Source organism: Anomaloglossus baeobatrachus, chromosome 1 (assembly GCF_048569485.1).
Source record: "Anomaloglossus baeobatrachus isolate aAnoBae1 chromosome 1, aAnoBae1.hap1, whole genome shotgun sequence".
Classification (NCBI taxonomy): domain Eukaryota; kingdom Metazoa; phylum Chordata; class Amphibia; order Anura; family Aromobatidae; genus Anomaloglossus; species Anomaloglossus baeobatrachus.
The window spans coordinates 173800637-173823348 of record NC_134353.1 but is presented as its reverse complement, the minus strand read 5'-3'; the positions used below and the strand labels follow the sequence as shown (position 1 = coordinate 173823348).

The 22712-nt window shown below is 40.2% G+C and overlaps 1 protein-coding gene across 1 annotated transcript in view; it reads left to right on the top strand.

Annotated features, from left to right (window-relative positions):
• GALNTL6 (polypeptide N-acetylgalactosaminyltransferase like 6) overlaps positions 1-22712 on the top strand; it is a 2628190-nt gene that overhangs the window by 1818218 nt on the left and 787260 nt on the right. The window contains exon 5 of the mRNA XM_075347205.1: positions 15361-15546. Within this exon, the coding sequence (XP_075203320.1) occupies positions 15361-15546 (186 nt within the window). The remainder of the gene's footprint in view (positions 1-15360; positions 15547-22712) is intronic.

Sequence of the window (22712 nt, the reverse complement as noted above, 5' to 3'; positions counted from 1 at the left end):
AAAAAATATTTTGTTAATATTTGATATCTGTAAAATTATTTTTTGCCTTTTGAAAATAATTAAAGTATAGTAGTAAACGTTAGCAGCTATTACTTAACGTGTAATTGTTGTTTTAATTTTAATTTTAGAAATCAATCATACACATGAAAATAAGCAGCTTTGTAATATAGCTTATCAGACAAATGTGCTTATTTCTCTATCAGAAAGGATCAGACAATATCAAATTCTCAATTCTGAGGAAAAATCTGTATTCAGAGAAAACTTTCCCATTACTGAGATAGGAGATGGCAGTTGTTATTGATGTTGGGAAGTGTCACACGGAGTTACGCTCAAACTTTGCCCACTGTCATGGTGGCATTGGAATATGTTCAAATTGCAGATTTTGACACTCCACTCAATGGTTACTCTGGTGTCTGGAAGCAACATGGGCAGACTCCAGCATTGACCTGCTGTGTGTTGATTACTAGGCAGGCTAGGAAGAGTTAATCTGTGCTAGTTCACTTGCTCCTTTAATGACATCTTGTGGGGAGACCTATCACATCTTTTCCTTCCTATTTATACTGCTTGAATCCTTCTACCCACGCCAACTATAGTTTATTCTGTGTTGGTCTTTGAGGGATGTTATACCAGACTCACACTGGTGAAAGCTGTGTTTAGTGGTGCTTTTTACTTGGTGCGGTTATGGAGCATACACCACTTGCTTTGCATTTCCTTCCTTCTCTTGGGTTCCTTCTGAATCTCTTATTGCCTTATCCTGTGTGCGTATGGTGTGACAGAGTTTTGATAGTTCTCTTGTCTGTCTCTTTCTGTGTTTTTAGCACACTCTGGTCCTGTCCCTCCCTGGAGGAGGGGTAGCAGGAATTAAATCAGGACTGGTCAGGAGCAGGGCTAGGAAAGAGACTCAGGCCTCTCCATCATTAGGAATATCCCTGAAAATTTGGATAAGATAGGACCCTCTAGCTTGAGGGAAAGCTAAGAAGCCCCAGCCATTGTGACATTAAAGCTGGCCAACTCTATATTCTAATATTGACCCAGTTGTTGCACTATTGAGGCAAATGCAGACTTTTTCTCTCCAGGTGGCTGAATTAAAGGGCAACAAGTGCAGTCCGCCACACTGCAATCTGTTCTGGTTGCTGGACCATCCAAACCCAAACTGTTGCTACCGGAATGATTTCAGGAGAGCACAGTAAATTTGTTATTTTTAGGAAACTATATAAGTTGTACTTCCATTTACATCCCTACTCCTCCGGTAGTGAGGCACAGTGGGTGGGAATTATGATGTCACTGTTGAATGGGGATCCACAAGCATGGGATTTTTTCTTTTCTCCTGAGTCACAATTTTTTCCGTTGGTGGATGGATTTTCTCAGCACTCAGGCTCATCTATGATGATCCAGAAAAACTACAGTGTCTTTAGCTATCTAAAATCCATTCACTGCAACAGGAGAGTTGACCTGTTGTGTTGAATTATGGCGCTGGTCCATGGACACTCAGTGGAATTACCATGTGCTCAAAAGTCAGTTTTTCCAGAGTGTATGCAAGAAGGTTAAGGAGGCATTGCTAATGTATGAAACTCTTCATTCTCTTAAGTGTGCATGTCTCTAGTATTATGTTTGATCGCTGTTTTGGCAGAAATCTCACAAAATCAAAACTCTCTGGGAGAGGGTTACTGTACCAACATTACCTCTAGAGCCCTCACCAGAGCCCATAAAGCTTGAAGGGAAGTCAGATGAGGGAGAAAGTTCTCTACTCATAAAAAGGGGGTTGTTTTTTTGTTGCAAAAAGGGATACTTTTTCATTACCTGCCCCTCCATGCCCAAGGAAAATTAGCAGTCATAAAACTTATGGGATTCCAACCAGGATCTACATATATTTTCCCCTATGGTATCTCAATGTTTATTACCCAAAAGGGTTAAGGATGAGGACCTAGCTGTCTCTATTACTGTTTTTCTAGATAGTGATTCTGAGGCAAACATTATTGATGAACAATAAATTTGCTAATTCCTCTGGGATAGAAGTGAAAGCGTTTTTTAATCCAGTATGGATTTTTGTCTATGATTCATCATCACCTCTTTCTCAGGGGGGTTTTGTTGATTGTGCACAGTGGCTGTAGCTACAAATAGGTGTACTCGATTTGGAGCTCATAACTTGTTATGTGCTTTAAGTCCTTCCTGCACAAATTGTATAAGGGTTCCCTTCGTTTCCATTACATAACCCCACTATTGACTGGAAAACACAAGACATAATTAAATGGAGCACTTATTGTAAAAAAAAAAGCATAAATAACAGTTTCAGAACCAGTTTCTTCTACTCTTCTGGATCCTCTGTCAGATTTGGTGATGTGTTTTCTTAGAATGGTTGTCAGGAGTTGCTGCCGCATATGAAGCCAGTGGAAAAATTGCCCGAGTGCAGACTTTATAATTTGTCAGGCTTGGACAGATTAGCTCTCATGAGGGATATAACTGAGAGTTTAGCTAAAGGACACATTAGGCCATCCATATCTTCAGTGACTGCTGGTTTCTTCTTTGTGAAAAAGAAGGATGCTGTGATGGGAGAGAAAGAGGCGCAATAGGGTCTTACCCGGTTTACAGGGTGAAAAAAGGACAAAGGCAATGCACTCACCTGGCCGGGTTGCGCCAGTCACAACCCCTTTGCTGACGTGGATGAGCGCCTAGGTGGTTCAGCAGCGGCCCCGTAAAAGAGCAAATTTTCAGCGTAAAAACTGGAGAAAATGGGTTTTTGCCGCGCTAAGAAACCACGAGCATGTATAAAATAATTTGTTCTTTTATTTAGATCATTCCAACGTGTTTCAGAGGCTCATCTGCCCCCTTCCTCAGGGAAAAGAATCTCTCTGATTCTTTTCCCTGAGGAAGGAGGCAGATGAGCCTCTGAAACGCGTTGGAATGATCTAAATAAAAGAACAAATTATTTTATACATGCTCGTGGTTTCTTAGCGCGGCAAAAAACCCGTTTTCTCCAGTATTTACGCTGAAAATTTGAAAAAGAAGGATGGTGGACTACGGCCGTGCCTGGAGTTTCGTGAGCTCAACCAGATAATGGTTTTGTTCTGTATCTCCTATCACTCATTCCTGATCTATTTATTCAGATTACCAGTGCTAAATGGTTCTCTAAACTAGACATTAGGGGGCCTATAATCTGATATGGGTCAGACAGGGGGTAAGTGGAAAATAGCATTTGATATGCTGGAGGGGAACTTAAAAAATTTGGTGATGCCATTCAGTCTAATCATCACACCTGCAGTATTCCAGCATTTTGTTAATGATGTGTTTTCTCATCTGTGAGAGAAATTTGTAATTGTTTACCTTGATGACATTCTCATATATTCACAAGATTTTGGGTCTCATTTGGAACATGTCATCAGAGAAGTATTAAAAATTCTGAGAGTGAATAAATTGTATGCTAAGCTACAGAAACGTGTGTTCACCATTCAAAAAGTTCAATTTTTGGGCTACATTATCTTAGCTCATTTTCGGATGGATCCCAATAAAATACAGGCTATTTTGAAAAAGGACCATCCTGAAAACCTCAATGCCCTGCAGTTTTTTTGTTTGCTAATTATTACTTGACATTTCTTAAGAATTTCTCTGCTATAGCAAGTCAGCTAACTGACATAATTAGGAAATGTACAGACTTCTCTAGATGGACTCAAGGGGCTTTATATGCTTTTGATGGTCTTAAGAAGGGCTTTTTGTTGGCATCCGCAGTGATACAGTTTGATCTATCTCAACCTTTTATAGTGGAGGTTGATGCATCTGAAGTCGGGGTGGGAGTTGTATTGCCTCAAGGTCCATCTCTTGGAGACACTTTCTGGAGTGAGGTATTCATCATGTTACAGTAATTACCAATAATAAAAACCTTCTTTAGCTTGAATAAGCTAAACGAATTACACTGAAACAAACTCAATGGTCTAGTTTTTATGTGTTTAATGTTTTCAGTTACTTATAACCGTAGTTCAAAAACCATTAAAGCTGATGCTTTGTCCAGGAGTTTTCAGGGGGGAGGAACCATGTAAGAAACAGGTCCCCATTTTTCAGAATGAAGTGGTGGTGTTGGCACGAAGTACTGATGTGGAATCTGAGAATGCTAAAGCGCAAGGTGATGTGCCATCTGGGATTATAGTGAACAAGACATTTGTTCCTCTGAATCTTTGTCTTAATGTTCTGCAGTAGAATTATGAATCTTTCCTGGCTGGTCACCCTGGGGTCAAAGTTACTCTGAATCTCATATTGAGTTGCTTTTTGTTGCCCAAAATCCAGAGAGAATTTGAAAGAATGTGGTATTCTATGTGTCTGCATGTGCTACGTGTGCACACTTGAAGGTATCTCACTTTTGTCCTTCAGGATAATTGTAGCCTTTGATTGTCCTTTGTCAACCTTGGACAAACCTTTATATGGACTTTATTATGGATTTACCTTCCTCTGCTGGTAATACGTTTATTTTGGTGGTGGTGCATAGGTTTTCTATGACTTATTTTATCATCTTACCATCATTACCTAGTGCTAAGACTTTAGCCAGATGTTTATTCGTAAGATTTTCAAACTCCACGGAGTCCCCTCTAATGTTGTCTCTGATAGAGGAACTCAGTTTATTTCCAATTTTTGGAGAGCTTTCTGCTCGTGGTTGGGGATTAAACTATCTCATTTGTGGTTGCCTAATGGGCAAACTAAATGCGTGAATCAGAATTTGGAACAGTATTTGCATTGTTTTGTTTCAGATAATCAGGTAGAGTGGTCCTCTTTCCTTCCTTTCACTGAATTTGCCATCAATAATTGCCGCCATGAATATTATGGTATATCTTCTTTTTTTGTGTCTAAGGTTGTCATCCTCAGTTCTGTACATTTCAGGAGGGGCACTCATCAGGAGTATTTTAGGAGGACTGATTGGTACCAGCCTTATCATCTACATGGGAGAGCATTCATTTGCATGATATTAGTTCTAAGGATAAAAGTGCAGCTGAGTGTAGATGTGTGCCTGGTCCAGACCTGTGTGTGGGGGATCTGGTTTGGTTATATACAAGAAACATTAAGCTTAAGATAAAGTCACAAAAGTTAGGTCCTCGCTTTATTGGTCTGTACAAAATAACAGTAGTCATGAACCCAGAGGTACTTCACAGAATTCTATAACATTGCAATAAAGAAATATAACATTTTAGCAGTAAAGAATTTTTTTTTAATAAGGTATAAATTTCTCTGTTACACAAGGGTTAATAAGTGAAGCTCGACACCACAATGTGCTATCAATTTCTCTCAAATGTGATGATGCCCAATATGTCCTCAAAAACTACTGTTTGATCATATAGCAGGGTTTAGTAGGAATGAGCATCATTTAGCACAAATTTTGCAAGAATAATTTGTGGGTGACATTTGTGGAGCCCCTAAGGTGTCATAACAGCACAAAAACAATAAAAGTGAATCCGATTTAGAAATTACACCTTTCAGTTACTATTTTGTTCCCACAGGTGATTTCATCCACAGTATTTTTTTTCTGGAGAATTGCAAATATGCCAGTTTAGTGACAAAACATTGTGCTCAGCTTGTGCTTCTGGAAAATGTACCCCTACATTTTTATTTGGGCTCTCCCCATTACAGTAATTACAAACATGTTGTCTCTTACTGCAGTTTAGACACAGTGGGGCTCAATAAGAGAGGGTAACTTTAGTTAGCGAGTGCAAAATTCAATGGATTTTATTTGGGGGTGGTAGTCATGTCTCATTTTCTAAGCCCTCGTTTTACCAGTAACAATTCCTATATTTGCTAGGATAGAATACAGATAAGAATGGGGGCTTTTTTGTGGGATAAGTTAGGATTTTTCTTGGTAACATTTTGTGTAATATTACATTTTCAGCATCTGTCTCGGATCCTATAGCATTCTGCACAAAGTACTTACATTCAGATTTCCATGCAATCCCACAAAAAAACAAATTCAGACCAAACACCCAATGGAAATAACAATCATTACAATGAGGAAGTTGGAGTCATTTTGAATATCATTTGGCATCCATTATAGTCTTGTCCATCATCTTAGGTATGCACAGAATTGTGGTCATCCAAACTTTTGCGCTAACAAGATGGCTAAAATATTGAGCCACCACTGGAATAGAGACAAGGCAGAGTCCTAAGTGATGCCATCTGTCTCATTATAGTGATTATATCACGTAGGGTTGTATGAATTGCATTTTCGATAATTTACACATAAACCTCAATGTAAGGGTTACTTTACATGCTGCGACATCGCTACTGATATATCATTGGGGTCACGTCGTTAGTGACGAACATCCAGCGCCGGTAGCGACATCGCAGCATGTAACACTAATGAGTAACGATCAACGATCGCAAAATCGTTCCAAAACGGTGATCGTTAAAACGTCGTTCATTTCCTTAATATTGCTACTGCCACCGGTACGATGTTGTTTATCGTTCCTGCGGCATCACACATCGCTATGTGTGACACCGCGGGAGCAATGAACATCTCCTTATATGCGTCCACTGGCTATGCGGAAGGAGGGAGGTGAGCGGGATGTTACGTCCCGCTCATCTCCGCCCCTCCACTTCTATTGGCCGGCTGCTTAGTGACGCTGCGGTGACGTTGCTATAACGCCGAACGCACCTCCCCCTTGAGGGAGGGATTGTTGGGCGGTCACAGTGACGTCGCTGACCAGGTATGTGCGTGTGACGCTGCTGTAGCGATAATGTTCGCTACGGCAGCGAGCACCAAATGTCGCACAAGCGACAGGGGCGGGAGCTATCACGCTCGACATCGCTAGCAATGTTACAGCATGTAAAGTAACCCTAAGAGCTCACAGGGAGCAGAGGATAAATGTTATCTAGCCATACTATGGATTTTTTGAAGGCAGAAGAAATTCATAAACAGCAAGATAAGAAAAGTTATTTTTACTTTTATGCTATTTTCATGTGGTATAAGTGATAAGACAAAATAATTCTACAGGCCAGTGCGATTACAGCGATACCAGATTTATATAACCTGTTGTATTCCTACTATGACAGTAAAGATGATTTTTTTTATACCAAAAATTGTTTTTTCATCACCACACTGTGCGCAGAATTATTAGGCAAATGAGTATTTTGATCACTTGATAATTTTTATACGTGTTGTCCTACTCCAAGCTCTATAGGCTTGAGAGCCAACTACCAATTAAGTAAATCAGATGATGTGAATATCTGTAATGAGGAGGAGTGTGATCAACACCCTATATAAGGTATGCTTAATTATTAGGCAACTTCCGTTCCTTTGGCAAACTGGGGCAGAAGAGAGATTTGACGGGCTCTGAAAAGTCCAAAATTGTGAGATGTGTTGCAGAGAAATGCAGCAGTATTGAAATTGCCAAACCTGTGAAGCGTGATCACCAAACAATCAAGGATTTCATGGCAAATAGGATCAAAAGAAGTGTGTTGGGCAAAAAAGGCGCAAAATAACTGCCCATGAATTGAGGAAAATCAAGCGTGAATCTGCCAAGATGCCATTTGCCACCAGTTTGGCTATATCTCAGAGCTGCAACGCTACTGGAGTATCAAAAAGCACAAGGTGTGCCATACTCAGGGACATAGCCAAAGTAAGGAAGGCTGAAAAATGACTAAGTTTGAACAAGAAACATATGATAAAACGTCAAGACTGGGCAAAGAAACATCTTAAGACTGATCTTTCAAAGGTTTTATGGACTGATGAAATGACTTGATGGGCCAGATGGATGGGCCAGAGGCTGGATCAGTAAGGGGCAGAGAGCTCCACTCTGACTCAGACGCCAGCAAGTTTGATGTGGGGTACTGGTATGGCCTGGTATCATCAAAGATGAACTTGTGGGACCTTTTCGGGTTGAGAATGGAGTGAAGCCCAACTCCCAAACCTACTGCCAGTTTCTGAAAGACAACTTCTTCAAGCAATGGTACAGGAAGAAGTCGGTATCATTCAAGAAAAACATGATTCTCATGCAGAACAATGCTCCATCACATGCATCCAAGTACTCCACAGTGTGGCTGGCCAGTAAAGGTCTAAAAAATGAAAAAATAATGACATGGCCCCCTTGTTCATCTGATCAGAACCCCATAGAGAACCTGTGGTCCCTCATAAAATGTAAGATCTACAGGGAGGGAAGACAGTACACCTCTTGGAACAGTGTCTGGGAGGCTGGGGTGGCTGCTGCACGCATTGTTGATCGTAAACAGATCAAGCAACTGACAGAATCTATGGATGGTAGGCTGTTCAGTGTCATCATAAAGAAAGGTGGCTATATTGGTCACAAATTTTTGGGGGTTTTGTTTTTGCATGTCAGAAATGTTTATTTCTAAATTTTGTGCAGTTATATTGGTTTACCTGGTGAAAATAAACAAGTGAGATGGGAATATATTTGGTTTTTATTAAGTTGCCTAATAATTCTGCATAGTAATAGTTACCTGCACAAACAGATATCCTCCTAAGATAGCCAAATCTAAAAAAAACCTTCACTCCAGCTTCCAAAAATATTAAGCTTTGATATTTATGAGTCTTTTGGGATGATTGAGAACATAGTTGTTGATCAATAATAAAAAAAATCCTCTAAAATACAACTTGCTTAATAATTCTGCACACAGTGTATTGTCTGAGAGCTGTCAAACAGAGCTGCTGTATGAATACTTTTTTTTGTGATGGGTTGATGATTGTTTGGGCTTATAATATTTTTGATCACTTTTTATTTGAAGTTTTATAGATGGCGAATGAAAAAAAACACCAGCAATTTAGTTATTGTTTTTATTTTATGCACAGTTAACCATGTGGTAAAATGATTAGCCCAATTTATTCTTTGGGTTACTACAATTATATGATAGCAGATTTATATTGTTTATTTTTTCTTTTTTGCTTTGCTACTTTTACACACTGACTACAATATTTTACAGTTAATTTGATTTTGCATCTCAGAGCTGTAATTTTTATTTTTATCTGCTGAAAGTGATATTACAGGTCATTTTTTGTCAGACAATTTGAAGTTTTCTTACATACCATTTTTAAAAATATGACTTTTGATTGTTTTTTTTACATTTTGTGTGTGTCGGTATGATAAAAAAAACGATATTTCTGGCATGTTTTTTATTATTTTTTTAATGGTGTCCACCATATGAAAGAAATATCAAGTCAGTTTTTTAGCTGGGTTGTTTCACACACAACAATACTAATTATGTGAACGTTTTTAATATTAATTTTTACAGAAAAGCAGCGTTTTTAGAAGCAAATGTTTTTTGCGCTTTTTGTTTGCATTTTTCAGCATTTTTAATTACTTTTTTACACATTGTATTTAACTTTTTAATTTTTTTTTACTTTGTCCTCCTGTGGGACATGAATATTTATTACTTTGATTATTGGTTTTATGTACTGCAGTGCCTGAGATCTGTCAGTGTGTCACTAATTCAGTCTTTTCAACCCTGCATATAGCAGAATCTAACAGGCCACAGTGCCATGAGATCATCAGATGTCTTCAGCATGGCATGGAACCTATCAGCTCAAGTGAATATGGTCGCTTTGCACATATTTTATTAAAAATAGAGTTCTCTTCAATTTTCAGCCACTTAGATGCCACTGTTGAAATTGACATCAACATTTAAGGGGCTTGATGGGTTTCACAATAGGACAGGGCTGATGCCGCAGGATGTTAGGTGTCATATACAGTTGACACAAACTTGAGGCACTACACTCTTATTCCTCAGTGCTATGAAAAAGCTGTGCTGATGAATAGTTGTCCTTAATGGCTACCGTGAAAAGGCGTGATGGAAATTTGTTAGAGTTTGAATGTGCAAGAAGCTCTGAAAAGATGCTCTTGGCATGAATTTTTTTTTTTTTTACAAAAAATGGCATTTTCACACAGGGTGTATAGACATTTTATATCAACGTTATGAGTAAAACACAAATACCCAGTTGTTAGTATAATCTTTGTAGAAACCATGAATTGCCATAATATTACACATGAAAATTCAGGGTGTTGTCTGGGCTAAAAAGACAACTGGCAGTCACTCTGTGTGATTCCAGACTTGGGAATCCTCACATCACACAAATTCTACTGGTCATGTGACTGCAATCATGCAATATGTATGATTCCCAGCTAAAATCTGACTAGATGGGCATGGCCTGGCTCAAAACATCTCAGTTCCTGCCTCTGACACTAGAGAATCCTCATAGCACAAAGTGCATAAGATGTAAGGATTCACAAGTCTGCCCTGACATAGGGGGGCTGAAGAATTGTCATTTTAGAGAGCACACAATTTTAAGAATTTTATATAGTCACAAATTAGGCAAATTACATTGGAATGAGAACCAGCCATTGTTTCCTTGTTGTTTGTTTTATAAACATTAATGATTGACTTACAAGTTCCAGTAAAGTATTCCATTGTTTTATTTATCAAGCAACATATATTTTAAAAATGAGTGATATCTTGGTGAGAAATATAAATGCTTTATTTTAAATAGCATTTTAATGCAATTACAGGGATCATGTGTAGATGTATTTTTGATCCATTGTTCGAAATGTAAAGATTATACGTTTCTCACTTGGAGCATATAAAGTTACCTTAGGAGGCAGCTTTGTATTTATATAGAATAAAAGGTTTTTCCATTTATTTATTAAAATAAGGAGCATTAATATTATTCATGCTGCTGTTCATCATAGGTGACAGTATGACAAATTATTTTTCCCATAAAAGCATTAAGTCATACTGGTTTTACACTTTATTTAGTTTGCGACATACACGTGTGTAATTGATTTACAGTTGACTATTAAACTAGTAGTGGGGAATAGTAATAATTCAAGGGCAATATGCCAACATTTACAAATAGAGTTTTGGTCACAGTTGTATTTGAGCTCAGATAATTTTTTCTTTTTTTTCTTGTAGTTTACTTAAGTTTTCTAATTAGCAAAATGTATCTTTTCCACAAGTCATTTCTTGTTTAAATAATGCTTAGATGATCTGTGAACGACATCTATTCAAATTGTGGTAAGGCGGAACAGCAACCAGCTTTAGGGCTCATACGCAAGTAACTGCTGAATATTCTGCAGCAATTTGACAGCACATATGCGCGTCAAATTGCTGCAGAAACACTGTATAATGGATGCAGTTTTCTGTACCAAAAAGCCGATTTCATGCGCTATGGCTGCTGCCCCCACCATAGACAGAATGGAAGCTGCATCCATAGCGCACAAATTAATTGACATGTTCATTTTATGAACTCACGGATTTGGGTCAAAATTTTAGCACCCAAATCACTGCGTTCATAAAAGCATCATCCGCACATATTATGCACAATCTTCATAGATTATACAGAGGACGCAGGACGCATGCATTTACACTGCAGTGTTATACGCAGCGTAAATGCATGCAATTATGCAACGTGCGCACAAGCCCTTACAGTGTCCATTTTAGGACATGCTCATACATCAATGTCAAACTTTAGAAACACCCTGTTTGACAACTGACTCTGACAACTGATCACTGACTCTGACAACTGACTGATAACTGATCACTTACTCTGACAACTGACTTATGCTGATCACTGACCCTGATAACTGATCACTGACCCTGATAACTGATCACTGACTTTGATAACTGACTCTGACAAGTGACATCTCACCAGTGACAACTGATATCTGACATCTGATCAGTGATAATTACCAATAGCTTAATTGCAAGGCATCTGTGTCACATATAGTATTATCCTTTCAAATAAAAAAAATAAAAAATCTGCCCACTCTTGGGACTAAATTCTGAAGTTATGTATTGATAAGACAGAACACGTACCCCTAAGCTAGTTACTAAAGTAATTCTTACCTTTAATTTAGGTTTAATTATTAGGCGTTTCCCATTGACCTCCACAAGCCAAATTCAAATGATGTTTGAGTCTGATCGGTGAGTTTGATGTGACAGTCACATCTCAGACATGATAATGAGAATCAGAAGAACTATAACAGAATAGTTGCATGGTTAACCTCATAAGGTAAGAAAGACAGTCATCCACTGTGTCTTTAGCGTATGGCTGAGTGGAAAAGTCTCTGCCTCTGGTGTTTGGTACCTGGGGTCCATACTAGGAGTGGAAAGGTTAAACTGAGCTTTTTTACATTATTCTGCTGCACACAAATTCCAATGATTTCTTATGTTTCATGTGTGAAGCAAGTCAGAAGTCACATCTCACACATCAAACATCTGAATGACTTATAGAAATAGTTTGCATGTTTAACCCCATACCTAAGGAAAATCCCCATCTAGTGTTGCTTTATCCAGTTGAGAAGTGGTAAGGCTCAGAGTAGTCTCCAAATTTGCTTTCTGTGCTCAAATCCCAGAAGTTGAATATTTTTATATTATTTTTTGAAAATTATGCTGGCTGGCACACAAAGTCCAGTGATGTTCCACTTTAACCCCTTCACAACCATGGACGGATCTTTCCGTCATGGATTGTGTCCCGGTAAGCCCTGCCCCCTGCCGCGGGCAGGCGGCGTGGATCGGCACACATATCAGCTGTTTTCAACAGCTGACATGTGTGCCTACATGTGCCGAGTGGAATCGCATTCCACCCGGAACATTAACCCCTTAGATCTCGCTGCCAAAGTCTGGCAGCGAGATCTATATGCACGCGGCCATGTTTTTTACTTACCGCCGCCCCCTCCGGACGTCACGTGAGTGATCATGTGACGTTCGGTGGTTGCCATCGTAGCACAGGGTCATGTGATGATGCCTGCTGCTATGAAGTTTCACTTTCATTCTTCCTCGGCACGGAGCAGAGGAAGAAAGAAAGTGACTATTTCTGCTGTTTACAGCGGTATAGCTGTGATCAGCAGATAGCGATCAGCAATCGGATTGTTGATTGCTATAGCCCCCTAGGGGGACTAGTAAAATAAAATAAAAAAAGTAAAAAAAAAGTTTTAAAAAATTTAAAAAAAAAACAAAAAACCTAAAAGTTCAAATCACCCCCCTTTCCCCCCATTGAAAATTAAAGGGTTAAAAAATAAATAAATATACACATATTTGGTATCGCCGAGTTCAGAAATGCACGATCTATCAAAATATAAAATCAATTAATCTGATTGGTAAACGGCGTAGTGGCAAAAAAATTCCAAACGCCAAAATTACGTTTTTTGGTCGCCGCAAGTTTTACGCAAAATGCAATAACAGGCGATCAAAACGTAGCATCTGCACAAAAATGCTACCATTAGAAACATCAGCTCGAGACGCAAAAAATAAGCCATCACTGAGCCATAGATCCCAAAAAATAAGAACGTTACGTGTTTTGGAAAATGGCGCAAAACGTGCGCCACTTTTATTGGACAAACTTGTGAATTTTTTTTAACCCCTTAGATACAAGTAAATCTATACATGTTTGGTGTCTACAAACTCGCACCGACCTCAGGCATCATACCTACACATCAGTTTTACCATATAGTGAACACCGTGAATAAAACATCCCAAAAACTATTGTGCCATCACACTTTTTTTGCAATTTTTCCACACTTGGAATTTTTTTGCTGCTTTCCAGTACACCATATGGTAAAACTTATGGTTTCATTTAAAAGTACAACTTGTCCCACAAAAAACAAGCCCTCATATGGCAAGATTGACGGAAAAATAAAAAAGTTACGGCTCTTGGAAGAAGGGGAGCAAAAAACAAAAACGCAAAAACGGAAAGTGCCCCGGGGCTGAAGGGGTTAAATATGTGACATTTTGATTGTCCTTCTGACATGTTAAGGAAGAGTTCCAGAGATGCTGTGTTACATGGTAAATCACATAGCCAAATGAAATTTGGTGGGAGGCATTAATTAACTACATATCTATTTCCAAATGACTGTGCATGTAAAAAAAATCTTACGAAAGGGTCTAATGATCAAACTACTTTAATGTAAATTTTTGTTGTTACTCCGCAAAAATCTACCCCTTCTCCACAGGATAAAGTGATACTAGATGGTTATTTTCCTTAGTTATGAGGTTAAACTTACAACAACTCAGTTAAGTTTATTCTTTCCACTCCTGGGATCAAACCCAGATATCAAACTCCAGAGCCAGAGACTTTACCACTCAACCATACAGTAAAGACATGATGGATGATTGTCTTTCTTTCCTTATGAGATTAACCATACAACTATTCAATGTTAGTTCTTTTGATTCTCATTATGATGTCTGAGATGTGACTTTCTCACACATCAAACTCACTGATCAGATTCAAACATCATTTGAATTTGGCTTGGAGGAGGACAGTGGGAAAGTTCCAGACACCATTGCACTGATAATCACATAAACAAATTAAAGGCGAAAATCCCTTTGCTTAGTAAGTAGCTCAGGGGTAAGTGTTCTGTCTAAGCAATAGAGTTTTGGTTCTAGTCCTCAGAGTGGACAGAAATGTTATTTTTTATTTGAAAGGATAATACTGTGTGACACAGATGCCTTACCATTAAGCTATAGGTAATTGTCACTAGTTAGATGTCAGATATTAGTTATCACTGGTCAGAGGTCAGTTGTCACTGGTCAGTGATCAATTGTCAGAGTCAGTGATTAGTTATCAGAGTCAGTGATCAGTTGAGTCAGGGATCAGTTGTCAGTCAGTGATCAGTTATCAGAATCAGTTGTCAGAGTCAGTGATCAGTTATCAGAGTTAGTTGTCAGTCAGTGATCAGTTATAGTCAGTTGTCAGAGTCAATGATCCATTGTCAGAGTCAGTGATCCGTTGTCTGAATCAGTGGTCAGTTATCATAGTTCGTTGTCAGAGTCAGTTGTCAAACAGGGTATTTCTGATGTTTGACACTGGTGTATGATCGTGTCCTAAAATGGACGCTGTACAGCTTATAAAGTGCTCAGGACATTCTGTCTCCTATTGAGATCTCCCACAGTAGAAGAACTTACTTTGTAGGGAATCCCTTACGAGACAATTCCCTTTCAAAAAGAATATGCAAAAGGATGATCACAGTTCTGTGCTTCAGTGGATGATAAATGCAATGAAGGACTTCTGTTGTTCCTTTGCTTCTGTACAAATTAAAACACCACCTGGTTTGACAGGCCAAGGATCATCATGTGGACATAACTGTGATTCAATTTGAGACACAAGAGCCACGACAGTGACCATAAATGCAAAGTAATTAGCACAATAGCTTTTATGTATTTCTTAGAATATGGTCCTAAGAAAAATTGCTATTGGTATGAACAGAAAGGGATTTGTCCAAAAAAGTTTTAATAGAAGCAATGACTTTAGCTAATTTGCCAAGTACTTTTTGATTTTGTTGGGTGTCTTTTAAATTTGTAATAATTTCAAGTAGTTAATAATTACTAATCTTGCATAGATTTTTTTTTCAGAAAACCTAATGAACACATTTAATTGTTTTTCAGAACATCTAAAAGAAAAACTAGAGGATTATATGTCATATTATCCAAAGGTCAGAATTGTGCGCACCAAGAAAAGAGAAGGGCTAATACGCACCAGATTACTGGGAGCAGCTATGGCTAAAGGAGAAGTTTTAACATTTCTAGACTCTCATTGTGAAGTCAATGTGAACTGGCTCCCTCCGTTACTGAGTAAGTGAATTAAGAAAATGTATTTATAGTAACTAGTTAATATGCAAATTGTTTTATTATAGAATTTTTTTTAATAAAATCCACTTGATTAAACCATATCTGACCAAATTAACCTGTATAATAAAGTGAAAAGTAATAAATTATATAAATTAACAATTACGACTATAATATGCATAATTTTGAAAAAAAAGTTTCTAAGCTAAAACAAAGACTTGCATCCACATTATAGACTATAATTAGCTAATACATTATTCACTAATTGCCATAAACTGTATGATATTAGGAATAAGCAGGCATGTGTCTCCTTAGCCTACCTTGCTAATTTGTCCGCAGCTTACATAACTATTTCTAGTCTAATAATATGGTCTTAAATTTCTGTAATAACATAATTATTGTGTACAAAATATAACATATTTTCATTTATCACCCCTTAATCCCTTCACCCCCAGGCGATTTTTCATTTTTTGTTTTTTCCTCCTCTTCTTCCAAGAGTCATAACTTTTTATTTTTCCATCAACATACCCATAAAAGGGCTTGATTTTTTGCATGTCAAGCTGTACTTTTGAATGACACCATTCCTTCTGCCACATATTGTATTGGAAAAAAAAAATCTAAAATTGATGAATTGGTGAAATTGCAAGAAAAAAGTGCAATTGCATGATTGTTTGTTTTTTTTTGTTTTTTTATTATTTATTTAAGATGTTTATTATATGGTAAAAATTTTCTGGCAATATGTTTCCGCACATCAGTATGACTTCATAGCTACAAAATATACATATTTTACTTTAATCTAACTGGGGAAAAAAAATCAGAAATTTGTCAAAATGAAGAATTGTGCTTTTGTCCAAATTTTCCAAGACTTATAGCGTTCTCATGTTTCGAGTTCTGAGGCTGTTTGATGGCTTATTTTTTGCATCTTGAGCTGAAGTGTTTAATTATACTTTTTGGTAGATGTGATGTTTTACATTTTAATGCAATGTTGCGGACATCATAAAAAGTAATTCTGGCATTTTTTTTTCTTTTTTTCTTGCTGCAGCCTTTACCGATCAGAATAATTGATTTTATATTTTAATAGATTGAGCATTTCTGAAAGAAAGAGATATTGAATATGTGTATTTTTTCTTGTTTTAGTTACAGTGGGGCAAAAGGAGGTGCTTTAAACTTTATTTATATATTTCTAAAAACTTTTTTCATTTTTATAAATTTTACTAGCTTGAAGCCTGCACTATCTGATCACTAATGCTGTTCAGAGTGATGCGGTTCTCCCGTGAATGTTGGCACTCTGCCAGTTTTCACAGGAAGGTGACCCCATCATCGGCTTACCACCTGCAACCACCCACGGTCATGACAAACCCTCGACATGCCATGATCGTGTCACAGGGCCACTAATGGTGTCTGGGAATGGCGCAGTCCCAACCAGAGATTTAGATTACTGGTTCAGAGTTTGACAACGAGATCTAACTAATTAACAGGCACTTGTGCATCTCCGCCTGTTAATTGCACATATCTGCATATCTGTGTGGTAGTGAAAAATATGGGCTCATCTTGGGAGCCTGCATTAAAGGGACAGATACAGCCTAATACAAATAGGTATGTCCTAGATCATACAGGAGTTAATGATGACACTTCCCATAAATTTCTATTTATTATCTCTTGTCATTGAAGGTGACTTCCTGTAGATCTGATGCTGTCAGTCAAGAATGCTCAGATGCACCTAAAAACCTGATCTAATAAAACATCTGACAGTTAGGTTATAACATTGGTCTGATGTGCTGAATATGCCACTAATACTAGCTGCATGAAGCAATCAAATTTATGAAAAAAGAGATGCGCCTATGACCCAGTCAAATAAAAAATTGATACCCCTAATTGTCCTCTAAATAAAAATAAGTATTCATGAAATAATAGGTCACAGTCACATTAAAAACTGTAAATGGTCACCTCATTCATACCCCCAAAATTGCCAATGATGCAATCTATCTCTTTTGACCTCCCCGTCAGCTGTGTGAAGCTGGTTGCTGAAGGAGATGATAAAAGATACAATGGTACAAAAGAGAAACTATGTTGAGTTTTTACCTAATATGAACAATAGCATACATTGTAAAATATATTGCCATTATAGGGATAAAAATTTAAGTAAAAATGCAGCAGGAATGTAAAATGTAGTGAAAAGCAATGCATATGGCCTATTTGCGGTAGTAAAGTTGAGAGAATCAGTCATGACAAGGATGGAAGTAGAGTAAAGCGGGCTTTACACACTGCGATCTCGGTCCCGATATCGCTAGCGTGGGTACCCGCCCCCATCTGTTGCGCGACACGGGCAAATCGCTGCCCGTGCCGCACAACATCGCCCAGACCCGTCACACATACTTACCTGCCCGGCGACGTTGCTGTGACCGGTGAACCGCCTCCTTTCTAAGGGGGCGGTCCGTGCGGCGTCACAACAACGTCACTGAGTGGCCGCCCAATAGCAGCGGAGGGTCGGAGGTGAGCGGAACGTAACATCCCGCCCACCTCCTTCCTTCCGCATAGCGGCCAGGAGGCAGGTAAGGAGAGCTTCCTCATTCCTGCGGCGTCACACGGAGCGATGTGTGCTGCCACAGGAACGAGGAACAACCTCGTTACTGCTGCAGTAACGATTTTTTGAGAATGGACCCCCATGTCACCGATGAGCGATTTTGCACGTTTTTGCAACGATGCAAAATCGCTCATCGGTGTCACACGCAACGGTATCGCTAATGCGGCCGGATGTGCGTCACCAATTCCGTGACCCCAACGAGTTCGCATTAGCGATGTCGTAGCGTGTAAAGCCCCCTTGAGTGTAAAAATAAAAACTGGGAATCACAAGGGAAAGAATGTATAGTATAATAATACAAATATGCAAAGAAATTGGCTGTCACATGACATTTCTAAAAAAGATTGATTGCTCTCAGTGGGAGAAAAGTATAATAATATTGTATTTATGTTACCTTCAAATGACTAAACAAAAATAAAGTAAATGATGTTAAAAAGTAAGCTTTCAAGACTAGTTAGACCTCTTCACCAGGTACAGTATAACAAAGTGTCTAATGAAACATTAATATACGCACAAAAAGAGCAGACACAAGACATAATGGATGAACAGTTAAAAGATCAGCTTATAGAGTCAATCCTTAATTAGCTTGGATGATGCTGTGAAAGTTTTATTGGCCCAATATTCATGTAAAATCGGAGACCCAGTGCCCTAACTGTCTCTGAAACAGATTCTTCATATTTTATATTAAGTTCCAAATCCTTGAGACAAAGATGGTCATTTGTGAGGGTTATCAAAGTTTGTATTCCGAGACCATTTGGTGTTTTTGTGATTTTGAGTTGCCTTTTAATATGTCAACTTTCATATTGTTTATATTGTGTCCTTGACAACAGAAATTATTGCCTCAGGTAAATGCTTTTTTTGTCTATAATTGTGTGGCAATGAAACCTCAGCCTTAGGGTACTGTCTAGAGATGAGCGAACCGGTCGCGGTTCGGGTCGAGTTTGGTTCGCCGAACGGAGCTCTCGTTCGAGTTCGGTTCGGCGAACCGGTTCGGTGAACCGCTCGAACCCCATAGAAAACAATGAGAGGCAATCACAAACACATAAAAATACCTAGAAAACACCCTCAAAGGTGTCCAAAAGGTGACAAACAACTCACAACACAAAACAAACATATGGGAAAGTGACAAGGACATATACTCATTCGAAAACAAAAGAGCTGGCCAAGAAAAAAGAGGAGGAGACACAGATATATAAGTATATGCAAGGGAACATTGATGCCATTACTGTGCAACTTGAGCCTTGCTCATTTTAGGCTTCCAATCTGGATAAATTGCCTGAGCTCGCCACGTACGCCTTGGGGATCTTGTCGTGTCCAGCAGCCAGCGTCCTCTCGGAACATGTCTTCAGTGCTGCTGGGGGTGTGCTGACAGATAAGCCCACGCGTCTGTCCACTGACAATGTGGACATACTAACGTTCACCAAGATGAGGAAGTCATGGCTCTCAGAGGACTTTTCTTCCCCTGTGTCAGCCAGGGGAGGCGAAAGGCTGGTGTATTTTTGAGAGTGCTTCATGCAAAGCATCTTTTTCATCTTGAAAATGGGGGTCAACTGATGCCAGTCAAGTGGGGTGTGTGTGGCCCAATTAGTAGAAATGAGGGAGACTGTGGTTGGAGTCCCATTGCTGTGTTTAAAAGAACCAAGATGAACAAGTCATGGCTCTCAGAGGACATTTCTTCCCCTGGGTCATCCAGGGGAGACGAAAGGCACGTATATTTTTGAGAGTGCTTCATGCAAAGCATCTTTTTCATCTTGAAAATGGGGGTCAACTGATGACAGTCAAGTGGGGTGTGTGTGGCCCAATTAGTGCAAACGAGGGAGACTGTGGTTGGAGTCCCCTCGCTGTGTTTGTAAAAGAACCAAGATGAACAAGTCATGACTCTCAGAGGACTTTTCTTCCCCTGGGTCATCCAGGGGAGGTGAAAGGCACGTGTATTTTTGAGTGCTTCATGCAAAGCATCTTTTTCATCTTGAAAATGGGGGTCAACTGATGACAGTCAAGTGGGGTATGTGTGGCCCAATTAGTGGAAACAAGGGAGACTGTGGTTGGAGTCCCCTCGCTGTGTTTTACATGCTGTTAGAAGAGGATGACATGGCTTGAAGCTTTAAGTTTCTTTGCTGAAATGTCCATTTGTTCTGCCATTTCCTTGCTTTCTTTGTGTATATATTTGTGTTTCTTCAGATTCTTTGTTCTACTGTTGTCCTTGGAAGAGGTCTATATAGTCACAAACATTTGCTTGGTAAGACCCCTTTTTTTTGTTTAGTTATTATAAGGTATCACAAATGCAAGATTATTATTTTGTTTCTCTCACTGAGCGTAGTAAATCTTTTGTTAACTGGCCAACACAGTACTAATCCTTTTTTTATTATGACGTAGTGTATGATGTGATTATGTCAATGAGATAATAGCCACGTGACTGGTCACATGGCTATTTTGACGTCACGATAGGTCCTGCATCTCTGCTGGCAGTGCCGGTCACCGGGAGGATTCAGTGATCATCGGATGGAATAGCGGCAGGAGACAGAGTGCAGGAGGGATCGCGGGGACCGGTAAGTGTTATGGCAATGTTTATTAACTGTATGTGTACATTTATAATGCATTTTTATGTGTTTGTGATTGCCTCCCATTATAGCCTATTGGTTCGAGTTCGGTTCGTCGAACGTTCGGCGAACAGAGCTCGAGCTGAACCGCGACCAGTTTGCTCATCTCTAGTGAGGAGACAGTAGCTGAAGTACTATGTCAACATAAACCCTAGTAACACACCAGATAGCGGTGTACTAGGTGTATAGTGTGGCTCGTGCAACCTTCTCTGGTGGTGCTCACCTTTGTTCTGAAGCAACGCACATGTCCAAGCCTCAGAGCCCGTAATTTGATGATAAGGAGTGTTCCTCCCTCCTACCCCTTTAACCATTTAAGGCGTGAGGCATTTTCTGCTGTTGCAATGTTAATATTCCTTCCCCCTTTTCTAAGATCAGTAACTTTTTTCCCACTGACAAAGCCATGTGAAGCTTTTTTTTTGTTGGACTATTTGTACTCTGAATAGTCGCACTTCCGAGCCTATAACAAAGTACCTGACATGCTACATAACAAACATACCTTACTGTGGGCATTAAAAGGTTAAATCTAAATTATGAGTCAGCTCTTTTTACTTTCCCCACTAAGTACGGTATTTCTATGTGTGTTTGTATACTTATATGTATACACATACACATAGATGCTTACATACAGTCTGTCACGCTCCCCGGGTCCCCTGCGCTGCTCTCTGGCTCACCTGTCACGCTCCCCGGCTCCCCTGCCTCGCTCCCCAGTGCTTCTGTCCGGTCTCCTCCGCTCCCCGCTCTCCAGCGTCCATTGCCTGCGCTTCCCAGGCGTCCTGGTCCCCGCTCCCTGCGCCCGTCGGCTTCTCAGCCCCAGTCCTGCGCTGCTGCTTCCTCCTCTCAGCTTCCTGCTCTGGCTTCTGGCACCCGGGCCGCGCGCATGTGCATTAGGGCCAGCGTCCATTAACAGGAAATGAAGCACACAGGTACAGGGTATAAAAGGGTTCAATGTCCAAGTGGGCGGGGCCTGATCTTCGTGTTTCTCAAGCTAGGAGTCAGGTCTCCTGGTGTTCTTGTGAGATACTCACCTCTCTCTCTTCTAGAGCCGATCCTGCTTCGCCATCCGGCCCTGCCGAATCCCGAAACCCGAACGCTGTCCATCTGCCATCCTGACAGTCCATACCATCTCTGATCCCTGCGGTGACCCATCATCTCGCTCCAAAGGTTCCGGACTCCGCCTGACATCATCTCGGCTTCCGAACCTGAGCTCCGTCACCCGGACTACCGTCAGTGACTCCGTGGTCCCAGGGACTTCTCCATTTGTGCACGGACTGTTCTGCTACTTGTAGTGCTCCAGCTACCGGACCCCTTACCATCATCAAGGAGTTCGGCCCAGTGTATCCACCTCCTGGGTCTGCCCGTCCACCTGGCCCTAACAGTAAGATCAGGCCATGGATCCCGCTGAAGCACTAGCAGCCGTACAGGAGGAACTCACACGTCAGCGTGAGACTCAGACCCGCATGCTGCAATTCATGTCTTCTGTGGATGCCCGCCTGAACACACTACAAGCGTCAGTTACGTCTGCAACATCCCGGGCTTCCACTAGACATTCCACGGCTCCAGCTCCCCTGGCGACTTCTTCGGACGCTTCCAGACTTCGTTTGGCTTCACCACCCAGGTACGCCGGAGACCCCAAGACCTGCAGGGGATTCCTAAACCAATGCTCCCTCCATTTCACGCAGCTGCCGCATTTGTTTGCCTCCGACCAAGCCAAGGTCGCCTTCATCATGTCCCATCTAGAGGGTGAGGCACTGGCGTGGATGAACCCCTTGTGGGAGAAGGGGGATCCTGTGACCACGAACATCCAGGAGTTCCTGCAGGCATTCCGTGGCACCTTTGATGAGCCCGGACGCGCTTCCGCGTCTGCTTCCTCTCTTCTCCGGTTACGTCAGGGGACTCTGACGGTGGGTCAATACGCAATCCGTTTCCGCACCTTGGCTTCGGAACTCGGGTGGAACAACGAGGCCCTAACCGCTGCTTTCTGGGAAGGACTC